The sequence below is a fragment of the Physcomitrium patens genome, chromosome 3, assembly GCF_059467195.1.
Source record: "Physcomitrium patens ecotype Gransden chromosome 3, ASM5946719v1, whole genome shotgun sequence".
Taxonomy (NCBI): domain Eukaryota; kingdom Viridiplantae; phylum Streptophyta; class Bryopsida; order Funariales; family Funariaceae; genus Physcomitrium; species Physcomitrium patens.
The window spans coordinates 8,004,512-8,019,160 of record NC_143412.1 but is presented as its reverse complement, the minus strand read 5'-3'; the positions used below and the strand labels follow the sequence as shown (position 1 = coordinate 8,019,160).

Sequence of the window (14,649 nt, the reverse complement as noted above, 5' to 3'; positions counted from 1 at the left end):
TAATCTATGGATGAAGAATGGTCAAATTCTAGTTACAATAAGTACCTACACTTTGCTTCATATATATTCTAGATTTACACAAAAATCTATTTTCAACATGCAAATATAACCAAACTAGAGGATGAATCTTTATTAAAAATAAAACTTGCAAGTTATTGTATTAAGATGACCACATTCTTGTTGAGTATCCTCTCCGCAATAATCTATACTTATTAGGAGCAACTATTCCTATTGCCTTAGTTATAGCCCAAACAACAATCATAATATCTACCTTGTTCATGGCACCAAATTTTATTTCTTAGATCCTAGAAAATAAAATTGATGAAACTTTCAAACAAACTTGAATTTATTCACCTTATTCTAATATCTTCATGGCCAATGAGCATTATGCATAAAATTCTTATTTGCTACCAACCTTGATTTAAGTTCTTAACATTAAAATCATGAATGACCAATCTTCTTAATCAACATCTTCTACTACAACATACCTGTGGCATTGTCGCCTAAGCCATATCAACAATTTCAGATTATAATAGTTAATCCAAAATCAAATAATATATAAAATCTCTCTAAAAATAGTTTTTTTATATTCATATTTTTTATAGACATATGTATTTATTTCAATAGTTATTTATACAATTAGGTAGAAGTAAGTAAATATAGATTAATTTCATAATATCTTCTAAAAAAACTTCCTAAAAACTTCATTGACGTGGTTTTGACATCATACATATTTATAGTTGATTGATAGATTAGAAACTTCATCAACAAGTTAACCATGTACTATACATATTAGTAGCTTGTGGAATAAGCTTACTATATGGCACGCATATAGATAACTTGCATTACAAGTTAAGACATGTATCTAGCAAAGTCAACACATGTTGGATGTCCTATAGAAGATCACGACGTAGTTTTTAGTTAGAGATTATATATGGAAGCAAGAGTGAAGTCTTTTTCACTCTTATTAATGTCTTTTTAGTCCTTAGTCTTATTTTAAAACTTTCTACTCTTCTTGTCTTTGGCAATAGCCATTTTAATTTAATACTATATTATCTTTGAGTGATTTTTTAATCTTTTTGAGTGACATAAGAAAGTATTGGAAATCCCTTACTTTGAGATTTATGTCCTAGACAATATTCTATATGTATTCATAGCAAATAAATAACTACAATATTTTCTAAAGAAGCTACATTTAGAGCCATTCATTCTTTAGAAATTATTCATTTGAATTTAAGCAACAAAATTACAACACCTATTTTTTTAAGATATGAATATTATGTCATTTTTATTAATAAATTTTCCAAATGCACTATCCTTTGACTTCTTTGATTAAAAAAATAAGTACTTTGAATTCTTCAAAAAAATTCATGTAGGAGTAAAAAAAACAAATTAGATATAAAATACACTCTCTCTTCTCCAATTAAAGAAGAGAGTACCTCTCTTCTTTTTTTGATCACTATCTATAAGACAATGGCATATAATGCCAATTAACTATAACTTATATCTCTCAATAAAATAAAATAGTAAAATAAAAAATAAAACTATATTAAATGTAATTAGATGTGTGCTATATGAAATAAACTTATCAAAGCAATATTAAAGAGAGGCAATCACTTGTTCAACATATCTTCAAAATTAAATTTTAACCAAAGTTATTTTAAGTCCAACCACTCATTTCAAATCTTAGCTTAATAAAAAATCAAATTTGTCATATCTTTGGGTGTTTAGAAGTAAGTATTATGAATTTTTTTTTTAATGTATTAAGAACCAAACTAGACATGACAACAATTAAATGTATCTTCTTGAGATACAATCACTTTAGCAAAGCCTAAAAGATTTAAGATGTGTATATAAAGGCTATGATTATTTTCCAAAGTATAATATTTTTGGATAATAGCCTACTCGTTCAAAAACATGATGTTTTTCCAACTAATCTTGTAATCTATTTTTTTTTATCAATTTTTGCTTTAGTGATATCACTTTTTATTTTAACAATAGCTTGCTTCAAATAACCAATCTTATAGCCAATACTTCACTCATCAAGCTTACTATGCATATATTATTGCTGGCTCTCAAAGTACTTATCTTACCATTAATTTTAGAAGTTTGTACACTTTAGATTGAACTACCAACATGTACTATGCAAAGTACTTTTCAAGCCCTTGCTGAGCATCCAACACTAAGTGTCTCTCCACTACTTGTTATTACTAAGGAGCATACTGGGCATCATCCAACTTAAGATAATTCCTCCTCTATCATACCACTATTGCTGCAACTGTCCCGGCTTGAAGTAGTATTGCCTATGCAACTCCTCAATCATGCTTCTTCTTCATTGCTAGATGTTATAGCCCTTGTTCCTATGTCACGAGGCATTATTCCTTGCCTTCATTCACATTTAGCTCCAACTCATTTTCTCCGCCACTATAAAGATAAAAAATCTAGTATCAAAGTCATGTTCCATATGAGACATCATTCTCTACCACTCACAAGCTTATACCTTTGGCTACTATCTCTTGATCTTGATGTTCATAACTCTCTTAATGCAATACTATCTCTTAGTCTAGTATCTGCTTCTTCTTGTTGTACCTTGTTTAGTTCAATAAAAGGTGTTCTTCCTTGCAATCTAAATGAGAATTATGACTTTGTTGTTTTGATATCTTGATTCTCCCTTATTCTTTTGCCTATAAAAAAATAAGCCGTGTATATCTTAATTCTTATTCTATTCAAGCCCATCTCATACAAATACACTTTGAGTTGTCTAGAATGAGTCTACTAGAAGGCCACCATTGTTGATGAACTCAATTTTCATGTGGCAAATGGAACTTGGATCTTCATTGATCTCCCTCCCAATTGACAATCAATCACATCCAAATAGATCTTCAAACTAAAATTAAAGAGTAATAGCCACATTGTCTAATACAAAGTCCAACTTATTGCTTAGACGTTCAATTAAAATTTGGAATTGGACTATAATATATATATTTTTTTCTATTGTCCAAATATAATTAATGTGTCTCATCTTTCACCTTATATGGCCTAAAATAGTCTTCAAGAGAATGGTTTTAACTCATTGATATCTACCTTATTAAAATGTCTTTCAAAAATTCAACAATCCATTATAATATCTAGTACATTACTTATAGCTTCTTTTGTATAATTTTCATGCTCAATATAAATGATACCATGCTTATTAGTAATATTCTTTTACTTCTTTGCAATATTAAAAAATTAGTAGCATTTTTATTTCTCGCTGTGTAATCTTAGTGATATTTATCATATCCTTAGCCTCCAAATTACTTGTGATATATAGTAGAACTAGCTTAGTATTTTCAAACCTTGTATCTCATACAAAAATTACAAGAATATGGCTTGCTAGACGTTCAACTTGTATCAACTCTCTTTATACCCAGAGTCAAACTTTTGGCCTTTAGATGCCCTCTCGTTGTTTTTATAGATGCTACAATCACAATTTTTCTTATGCCAATGCTATTGGTTCACTAAACTAGACCAACATGTACACCTACTTAGACATTGTTTTTGTAATGAATATCTTAGCCTAATACATGTAAAACCTTTGAGCAAAATATATTGTCACTTGCAAACATTATTTTTGTTACATCCATAGCATGTTACACTTTGTCATTATATATTAGTATTATACTATTATATCATATTTTTTATTTGATTACAAAAATTTAAATTGGATTGACAAGATAAATAACCAATGCTTCATCTCAAGCTTTGTCTTCCTATTATCGCAAGACAACATGAATTGGAGTTCAACAAGCCAATGCTCTACTATCCTATTGAGCATAGAAGTAGTATTGTATTATAATTGTTTATAGTATGTAAAAATTAATTAAAACATATAATATATTTATAAGTATTGATAAGTATTAAAATAGTTAGTAGATTAATTTAAAGAGAGTTGATGTAAGAAAATTTATTTTGAGGTTTACCTATTTTGATTATAGTATTTAAATTATATAAGATTTAGATATTTAGTATAATATTTAAAGAGAAGATTGGAACTCAAAGATAAAGATTCAAACTTCTAAGAAGCTTCTTTGGATAATAGATGGATGAAGGAAAGAGATAAAGATCTTCATCCCTAATAGTCGAAAGCTATGGCCAATAGGCTATTTGTGACCATAATAAGGATTTTGGCGACTTCAAAAGGAGCATTTTTCTAAGAATCAAAACTAAGGGTTGTAAGGTTTAAGATTTGGACTACAATTTGTGTACAAATTTTAAAGGATTTGGAATTAAGATGATAAATTTATAGCCATTTGAAGTTAAGGTGTCTTTTTATGATATACTATTATTCTTTTGAAAATAGGAGGACTTTTATAATAGCTTTTGGAGATCAAGTGATGTTGCAGCAAAGGTGATTTTAAAACCTATATTTTTTGAAAAATAATTTTTATATTTGTAATTTTTATAAAGAAGTTATAAAGTATTGAAGACAATATATGTCATTCAAAGGCAGTAAGTGAATCATTTTGTTGATAGTAATGGTTGGAGCCATATCTTGAGTTTTTAGATGAATTTTTACCTTAATATTTCCAAAAGTGTGTATTAATAGGTTTAAAAGCTATATATTAAAATTTTATGGTATTTAAATGCTTGATTTATGAAATATAAAGAAAATTATACATATGTATATGTAAATAAGGGTTTGAAGCTATTTTTAGGCTTTTGACAATATCTCAAGTTTTATAATGAATTTGTAATTAAAATTTGTTGTAGTAATTTTTTAAAGTATATCAATATTTCATGCAAAATTTTAGTTTGTTTGGATGGTCCAATCGTGAAATATAAGCTGTTGAAGTTTAGAAAATTTTCACCTTAAGAATATATAAGGTTTTAGAATATTTTTATCACATTTTGGATGATCTTTAATACTCAGGACTTATATATTGATGTACTTGTTCCTATAGGGATAATTTTATATATAAACTTGGTTTTTTTTTTTTTTTTTTTTTTTTTAAATAATCTTAAGACTTGGTTGAACAGTTAGTGACAACGAGAAGCCTAGTATTTTTTTAAGGCAAATTCTCTCTATCTCAACAGCGGAATACATAGTGATGGCCAGAGCCACCTCTAAAGTTATGTAATTAAGCCATTTCTTCCAAAACCTCCAACAAGCCATTGGCCTTTGTGTTGCTAGTATCATTCACTATGATAACCAATTGGCTCTTGCCTTCATCAACACTACCAAATTTCACTCTTGAACCAAGCACATCAAAGTACGTTACTATTTTATTCATCAATTAGCTACTCAACACAAAATCAGTTTTCAATATTGCCCCTCTCTTTGATGCATGCCAACCTCCTTACAAAATCTTTCATAGGTCTGAAGCTCGTCCTTCACCTATTGCAAATTCGCATGCTTAGAGGAGAATTTGACTTGCATCATACACCACACACAAATTAACAAGGCGATTTAAAATATAATAGTTACAACTAATTATGTATGAGGTGTCCAAACATCACACTTTGTTGACTAGACGCAATCCTTGTAGTTGAAATGCAAACCAAGCAACAAATAAAAAAAACCTAATTACTTGAAAAAAAAAAATTATATCCTAAGTCTCAAGTTCCACTACTAAGGTGATTAGAATTGTGCTAAGATGTACATGTCAATACAGCAAGATGCTAACGATCATGAAAATCTTAGGAGACAGATATTGAGAAAGCTCATTATATTTATTTTACAAACCACACGAAAAAGAATTCTATGCTTTGCCACTTGTTAACACTGATTTGGCACCCGGTCCACCAGCGTTGTTTTGAACAGTCATTTTGGAAGGATATTCCGAATATTTGGAACCAAAATCCCGCTGATAATCAGATACGATGTTGTATAGATACACAACTGCTTTTGATAACGAAAGTGGCAGTGATCACATCTACAAGATGATGTTCTTGACTTATCAAATTACGTCAGTTTTTGATGCCGCAATTACCACATTCCTTAAGTATTACGATGTCTCTCATTATTCTTATGTGTCGTGTGATTCGTCAAAGAAAACTTGCCTCAGCCTGTTCACAAATAAATAGTCCACATATTGCAGTATTGACTGCATATATGTGTCACTGTCATGTGCAGGCGTTCATGGCTTTTTGGAACCCTATCTCAGGTCTTCTCCGTCTTCCTGTTGATTGTGTGATAGTGATAAATACTCATGATGCATCTTTGAGACATTACTCATCCTGCAGAATAAGACATCGTTGAGGGGCTGGTCACGATCTTTCTATGGGATGCAGGTATTTTAGTGCTCTAATATCATTTCCTCTTCTATAAACGTGTTTCAAAACGAAGCAGTGTGCATCCAACAATGGGGAGAAGAGTCACACAGTGGCGCAGTTTAGGACAGATTGCTCCAAATCGTGTCTGTAGATGAGAAATTGGGTGTGCGTATATATGTGGCCAAGTTGGTGACTCCAATCCCAGAAAACTTTTGATAACGAAAGTGGCAGTGATCACATCTACAAGATGATGTTCTTGACTTATCAAATTACGTCAGTTTTTGATGCCGCAATTACCACATTCCTTAAGTATTACGATGTCTCTCATTATTCTTATGTGTCGTGTGATTCGTCAAAGAAAACTTGCCTCAGCCTGTTCACAAATAAATAGTCCACATATTGCAGTATTGACTGCATATATGTGTCACTGTCATGTGCAGGCGTTCATGGCTTTTTGGAACCCTATCTCAGGTCTTCTCCGTCTTCCTGTTGATTGTGTGATAGTGATAAATACTCATGATGCATCTTTGAGACATTACTCATCCTGCAGAATAAGACATCGTTGAGGGGCTGGTCACGATCTTTCTATGGGATGCAGGTATTTTAGTGCTCTAATATCATTTCCTCTTCTATAAACGTGTTTCAAAACGAAGCAGTGTGCATCCAACAATGGGGAGAAGAGTCACACAGTGGCGCAGTTTAGGACAGATTGCTCCAAATCGTGTCTGTAGATGAGAAATTGGGTGTGCGTATATATGTGGCCAAGTTGGTGACTCCAATCCCAGAAAAAAGACAGGTCAACCTGTCGTGCAACATCAAGATACTCCAGATTCGCTTTATCTGATATTATATAGGTGTGATTTCTTTGCGCGTGCATGTCTACAGCAGATATCTCTCACCCTCCTCTGGTTAGTACACTTTGGGACATGCAGAGGTCCGGATGAGGGCAATGTTACTCAAATTGCTACTGTGAAGTACTGAAGCAATAACATGACAACGAATGCCATAAGATAATCATGGAATGGAACACCCTCGACATTGATGGGGATTCTAAATGCAGAGCCATATTTAGATCTTTTACCCCCTGATCCGCTATTACTTCCGCTTACAACGATTCCGCCTGGTGTTGTTTCGCTTGGAGCTTCGTTTCCTAACTTCGGGTTTTCAGGTAGTGGACCTTCCCCAATTTTGGTTGTATTGAACACAGCATTAATGCCATGGACTGCAATGGTCGCGCCTGTGTACAGGTCAGGATCGATAATGGTTGCATCGTCCACTTGGTAAGCATCTTTAGTTGTATTCGTGACTAAGATCGTGAAATTGGACACAGCGGTCTTCAATCTGCTTCCTGCTTCCATCCGTAGCAGGTTTGAGAAAGGCAGCGGGGTTGTGATAATGTGGAATCTTACAAGATTTTCAAGATGTTCTTGTGTCTTCCTCTTGTGGAAGTCGGACAGAGCTCCGTCATTGGGAGCGAAGATTGTGATTCCCTGTCGGATGACCGATTCTGTCATATTGTCCAGCAATGCTGCGAATGCACTGTAAGTCTGCACAGTCCGCAATACTCGCACAACGTCCTGGTGCAGCTCACTCTTAAGATGAGAGGATCCAGTTATCACAGGTGCATGATTAGGATTGAACTTTCCTGCCCCAATACCTCTGGAATCCTCCTCATTCAACGCAATAGCCAGGGTGCACGCACTCATGCAGCTGAGAAGCAGGACAAGAGCAGATACTTCTTTTTTACCCCTCTGGTAGGCCATCATGAGATCGGCACTCGTTATTCAATTGCCTATGGCGATGCCTGTCTTACTGCAGTGGGAAGTGATTGACTATCGTTTGACAAAATTTATCTGAGGTCATGAGTATATGAAATTAATCAGATAAAGTAAATCAAGGTCCACGTTATGCAACCTAGACAATATTTTACATTCTGGAAGCGTCAGTCCGATAGTAATTAGATGCTCTAATATCCTGGTTCCAGTTGCTCACATGAATTGAGAATATGTTGACGTTACTCCGTAAAAATTGTGAGAGAACAACGCAATTTAAACTGCACAGAGATAATCCTATTTTAAGCCTAACTAATCGCACTGATAGCTAAAAGAATTTGCATCTTATTGATTCATTTCGCAGAAGCACATTACAGAGGGGGCTACTGTGATACATGCCCTGAGTAGCTGTTAATTGTTTTAGAAGCAGTTTACTTCAAATTCAATATCTCAGGACTGTAGCATTTTCCTTCCCCTAGAAAGATCTATCCAAACATGATTGAGCGTTTCTCTTCGTGTTTCAAGATCGGTGTGATAACTCAACTCATATCTACAACGCTCATCAATTCATAATCAGATCGACTTAAGATCAGTTGCATCTACGACATTTATTATTTCAGATGATAACTTAACTCATGCATTCCTGAATACTCGTACACTTATTTCAGAAATCGCGAGTTTACCTCAAGAGTCCAACCAGCCTTTGAACCCGCAGGGTCACCGCAACAACTCCAATCGCAGAACTTAGCATACAATAATAGAGGAAGAGGAACGTTGGCGAAGAGAAACGGTGCGTCGGAAATGAAAAGAGAGCAAAGGCGTGTGAGCATACACGCTGTGAAGACAGGGAATAGGAGTCCTGGTTCAAAGGACTGGGAACCTATTCCGCAGCTCACTTAGAGGCGATGTGACAATGGATGCAGCAGGAGCGCAAAAGGAGGTTCAAACGCAAATCGAGTCCCAATCCAACATTCAAATCCGTTTCCAGAAGGGTCTCGTGGGCGGGTGGGATTCTGCAGATGAAAGCACTTCCAAGGATTCTTCATCCATTCATGCAGTCATCCATCTCGTCATCCAGTTGGTTCAATTATTGGTTTCTCTTTTTGTAATTAGTTCTACTGAGCTCTTGAAGAGAATTCAAATCCAATTCCTAGAAAGTCTACTCCAATCAACAGTGGTGTTAGTATTAGAATACACATTGGAGAAATATGTTTGGAGAATGGAGAAGTCAATAAGAGAATGTCAATGTGTAATATACCTTATTAGCAAAATACTAAGTGTGTTTTTATTTTATTTTATTTTTAATTGTAGAAAAGTTGAATAAGGTAGCATGAAAAGTATGTGGGAAGTACATAGGCTCCTCCTCCTTCCACTTTTTATACAAAAGAAGTTTGAATAAAAACTAATGTTTTATATTGCAGTAATAGTGTTAATTAGCCTTACTAGCTAACCATTTAAAATTGGCTCAAGTTACAAGTATATTCTAAGTTGCTACATACACACACCTCATATTGTTATTTGCACATCTAAAAAATGTAGAAGCTTGTGATTGGCTAGATGTTTTTATGAGGACCATGCCACTTGATACAATTGTAGAAAGGAAGGGGAAGAGAAAGAGGTTAGGATGGGTGGCAGCCCTCTTTCTAATGGCCTTGCTAACCAGTTAATAAGTGGGGTCAAGGAGCAATGCTCCTTGCAAGGGACTCCAAGGTCAAAGCCCCTAAAAGAAAATTTAAAATCTATACCTTGTATTGGTGGTTTTTTTGCCAATTTTCACCACATCTTATATTTTATTCACTTTCATCATACTACACCTTAGATTCAAAATATTTTACTATACCACAAATTAGAAATACTACATTTTACCAAAGAAATTAAAAACATCACATCCAATTTCACATATTCTTTCAATACATCAAGGGCAAGTAGATGCTAGTTCCGAAGTTCAACTCTACCATCTCTCTTATTCTCACCAAAGCAATCACCTTCAAGGAGACTTAGAATATGGAATTGGACTTTGCAACAATACAATAAATTTTGCCGTTCTCTTTATATGCTTATTTATTCTTTAGAGATTCTTTATTTATTTGATTATACTTTTTAAATTGCTTGTTTTAAGAATTTTGGTTTTTATGAAAGCACTAAGTTTAATTTGTTACTTTACAAGTAAGAAAAATATTAACTAAATTACTTATTTAAAAAATAGAAATGACACATATGTAATAATTAGAAAAAAATTAATGATAAAAAGAACTAAAATATGAAAGATCCTTTAAAAATTGAATAATAGAACACATAATCTTCAACCACAATAAATTTGTTTCAATAGTAGAAGAGGTCTAAGGACCAAGTATTGTCTTTTCTAAAACAAAAGCACCATATACTATAACCTTCTTGTAATTTTTGAGTTGGGTATCATCATTTAAGGAGACACATTTGCCTCCATGCAAGATCTCCACACACCAATTCTTGGCAATGCCACAATTATCTAATCTCTCTTTGATCTTGTAAAAAGTTGGTGATGCCTTGTCCAATTCTATCAACTTTTTTTCTTGCAGCAATTGCGTCTCTAGTTCAAACACCTTAGAATCTTGAGTGTGGTCTAATATATAAGAGTTAATAATTGAAAAGATAATGTTATTTTATGAATTGCAAATTTTTTATGGTATACAAAGAAGAAACTTGGCATTTGTAATTGAAGACTAAAGGATCAATTATACAAAAGAACTATACAAAAAAGAATATTACATATACTAATAAGAGGAGAAAAAAAGTGCATAATGATACAATCTTCAATAATATATTATTATGTTGAGGTAAAAATAGGTGTGGTAAATAATTCAATAAATATTATAATTCAAAATAAAGTAAACTTGTATAGATACTTAAATATACTCAAGTATTTTATATAATACCTTCTTTTATATATTCATCAATTTTTAAGAACATATTATATAAAAATGTGATAGTGATTTGGCATAATTATTGGAATATGATCTGTTATAGAAGTATTGAAAGTTTAGGTCATGATGTTTTAAGAATCATTTACATAGAATAAGTAAATATTTTATTAATATTTAAATGATAATAAAATAATAATATTATAAGTTGAAACTTGAATTTATAGGAATTTATTAGTGTAAAGGTAGAATCTATACTAAATTGTATCTTAAATTTATAAGAATTTATTAGTATTAAAATGAGATCTAGACTAAAGCTCACATGTAATAGTGGGTTATGTTTTTTTGTAGTTATTTTATACAATAAGCCAACCAAATGGTAATACATGTCTTTTGTACAATAAATATAAAGACTATACTAACACATATGCTTGGTGAGTTCTATTCTTGTTATAGAGATCTCTCTCTTACTCTCTCACACATACACATACATACATATATATACAATATTTTCTTCAAATAATTATTTAAAGTAATCTCATGCCACATGACTTGTCTCTAAGTTTTGATTATTGTCCTTTATGTTTGATAATACAAAGTTGTTACTTAAGTAGCATGTATAACCTTAAAATAAACAATCAACAATATTTGTATTATATTTGAATTTAAATTTTGTATCAACTTCTTTCTACATTCTCTTCTTTTTTCTTTTTTTTATTCTTACTCTTTTTTTTTCTTTCATAATGAGCCTTCTTCAACCAAATTCAAAAAAAATATACAACTCATAAAAAGAGTTATTTATAGATATTCAAACCATACAACAGATTGCAACTATGCCATTGTGACTAAGCACTTAAAGAAATATTGCTACATATAACATTGTTGTAATAACAATTATTGATATAGAAGCATTGTTTTTTAACTTTCTTAAAAGCAAGAGAGGTTAACTCAAAAAACTAGTGACCTATTTGAAATTGTTCCTTGGTTGGACAGGGGAAACAATTGCTAATATTTCAAGGTCATCAATCCTAAGCATAACCATAAACCACCATTGACTTCTTGTGGGCATGTTCTACATAAAAAACTAATGGCATTAGAGAGCACATGTATTGATAGTTTTTTGTTTGTAAATGTTTGCCTATATGAGTTTTTGATAGTTATGTGCCAATAAGATTAAAATTTTGTTGTTGTATAAAAGTCAAACTATAATGTAAGTCAAAGATTTATCAAGATATTACTTGATGGACATACACTGCTTGAAGCCTTGCTTGATGACTTCACTTGCTAAGATTGTGTTAAGGATATAATTCTCAAAGAAAGAAATCCTCAATACACTCTTGTGTCACTCAAAAAGACTAGGAAATTACTCAAAGATGGTAATATATTGAACTAGAATGGCTATTGTCAAAGACAAGAAGACTAAAAAGTCTTGAAACAAGACTAAAGATTAGAAAGGCTTTGAAAAGAATGAAGAAGACTTCACTCTTGCCTCCATATATACTCTTTAACTAGAAGTTATGTGGCAATATTCTATAGGACTTCCAACATGTGTTGACTTTGTTAGTCACATATCTTAACTTGCAATGCAAGTTATCTGTATAAGCACCACATAATTAATTTGTTGATCAAGTTTCTAGTTTACCAATTAATTACGAACATATATAAAGTCAAAGTAGCATCTATGAAGCTTTTAAGAAGCTTTTCTAGAAGATATTATAAAATTAATCTACTTTGTCTATTTCTACTTAATTATATAGGTAATTATTAGAATAAATATGTGTGTCTATGATACATTGCCAAATAATATATATAACAATAAATGGTGGAATAGTAATATATATATATATATATATATTTTTTTTAAAATTTAATCAATCTTTTTTGTATGCATTAGAAAACCATATTTATTAGTTTTGTAATGACTAATTTACTTTAAATTTGACTATTAAGATCCAAATGCTACATTAAATGACATTTAATTAAAGCCATGTGAGATTTGTAAAGACTTTTTGACATATAATTGATTGATCACTTAAATAAATAAATAAAAATAAAAATAAAAATAGTACTAAAAAAATTAAATTTTTGATATAATTACTTCAAAAAAATATTTTATATCAATATATATCAAAAGCACATAAAGTCATAGCATATAAAATATTAGATATAACATATTAAACTAATGTCTAAAAAAAAAGATTCTTTAATAATATTTATCTAGTACTTCATTGTAAAAACATCACGACATTCTTTTGTGGGCTTTGGATTTGTTATTATTGATTTGTAGATAAGCCTATTATTCATATTATTTTAGAAAAGATTTTTTTATATTAACAATGTAATATCAAGATTAGAAAAAAATAAGCCCTTAGTATTTCTAAAAATAAGATTGATTGTTTTGAAGCTACTATTGTAACTAATAGTAGTAAAAAAAAATAGGATTATTATTGTACATATTGCAAGATATTGCATTGATTTAAAGAATCTACTTCAGTTCACTTAATTTCTAACTATCTCAATATTAAGATAGCTTTTTCAATATTTTTGAAATTTTGAAAAAGCATACCAACTAAGTTTATATTGAATTTTTATTTTTAAAAAAACTCATTCATTATTTATACTTAATTTAGAATATACATTTAATTTTTAAATATTACAATAATTATTTAATTAAATCTGAATATTTATATTAAAATGTATATTTCTATTTATATGGCCATATTTTATTTAGAAATTTTCATCTATTTATTTTTAATTCCAATTTTTAGTTGGCACAATAAAGTAGAGACTTTTTATTAATTGATTAAAAAACTCTAATTATTCTTGCTTATTATTAGAAAAAAATAAATATATTAATATTTATAAATAAATAAATAAATAAAATAAGATAAATTTGAGTTATTAGAAGTTATTTTAAATAAATTTCTCTTTTGAACTTTTATTGGTTGTTATGTGGTCTACATTAGTTCAATATTAAGCTTTAGACTTTTTTTTTTTCAACTTTAATAGGTGAATATTTCTATTTTAATCTAAATTTATTAATTATATACTTGGAGAGGCAAAAAAAACTTGTGAAGGATATAAATTCTCAGCTGAAGAAAATTTTAGACATTTTATAAAAATCTGTAAGCAAAATCTTTAGTTGGCTTGTGACTCATCACACATGTACTTGCATACATCAATCAAAAACTTCTTATTTCTATCCAATTTTGGCCTAGTCAATTATCAAAATGTTTATTAACAAGATTTCGATTTTTTAAATGTATATCTTTTAAAATCTTAAAGAAATCGCAACCTTTGTATTGTAACAATATCAAAAACTAGTACATTTTCATTCTATTTTTTTAAGGACAAAAAGCATATATCTCTAAAAGTTGTTGATAGAGAAGTTGCAAATCTTTATTACACTTGCTTATATTTAATGTAAGCATCATATGTAAAAACAATATTTAAAGATGTCAATCAATTTGAAGCAGATGTAATTAAAGAAGTTAATATTAGTGCAATGACAACACTTAAGAAAGTTTTTAAAGTGTGTATTATTTACTTTATCACAAACATGATTTTTGTAGTTGCTAAGTAAGACTTATCAAACAAAATTGCATCATAAATGCATTTTGTACTTCCACAAAAGCTTGCAGCATTTTGTAACCATGAGTTTGTTGATATTTTGAGGTCCTAATTACTTAATTTAGAATTTCAATTTGCTTTTGCTGAAGTCA

The 14,649-nt window shown here is 30.6% G+C and overlaps 1 protein-coding gene across 1 annotated transcript; it reads right to left on the bottom strand.

The window, feature by feature from the left end:
* Nucleotides 1-6,980: 6,980 nt before the first annotated feature.
* On the bottom strand, nt 6,981-8,992 carry LOC112279725 (FAS1 domain-containing protein SELMODRAFT_448915). Its single transcript, XM_024514404.3, has 2 exons — nt 8,711-8,992; nt 6,981-8,108 (listed from the first exon to the last, which is right to left on the bottom strand). Exon 2 carries the CDS (start codon nt 8,019-8,021, stop codon nt 7,212-7,214), a length of 810 nt encoding a protein of 269 aa, XP_024370172.1. The 5' UTR covers nt 8,022-8,108; nt 8,711-8,992; the 3' UTR covers nt 6,981-7,211.
* Nucleotides 8,993-14,649: the final 5,657 nt, after the last annotated feature.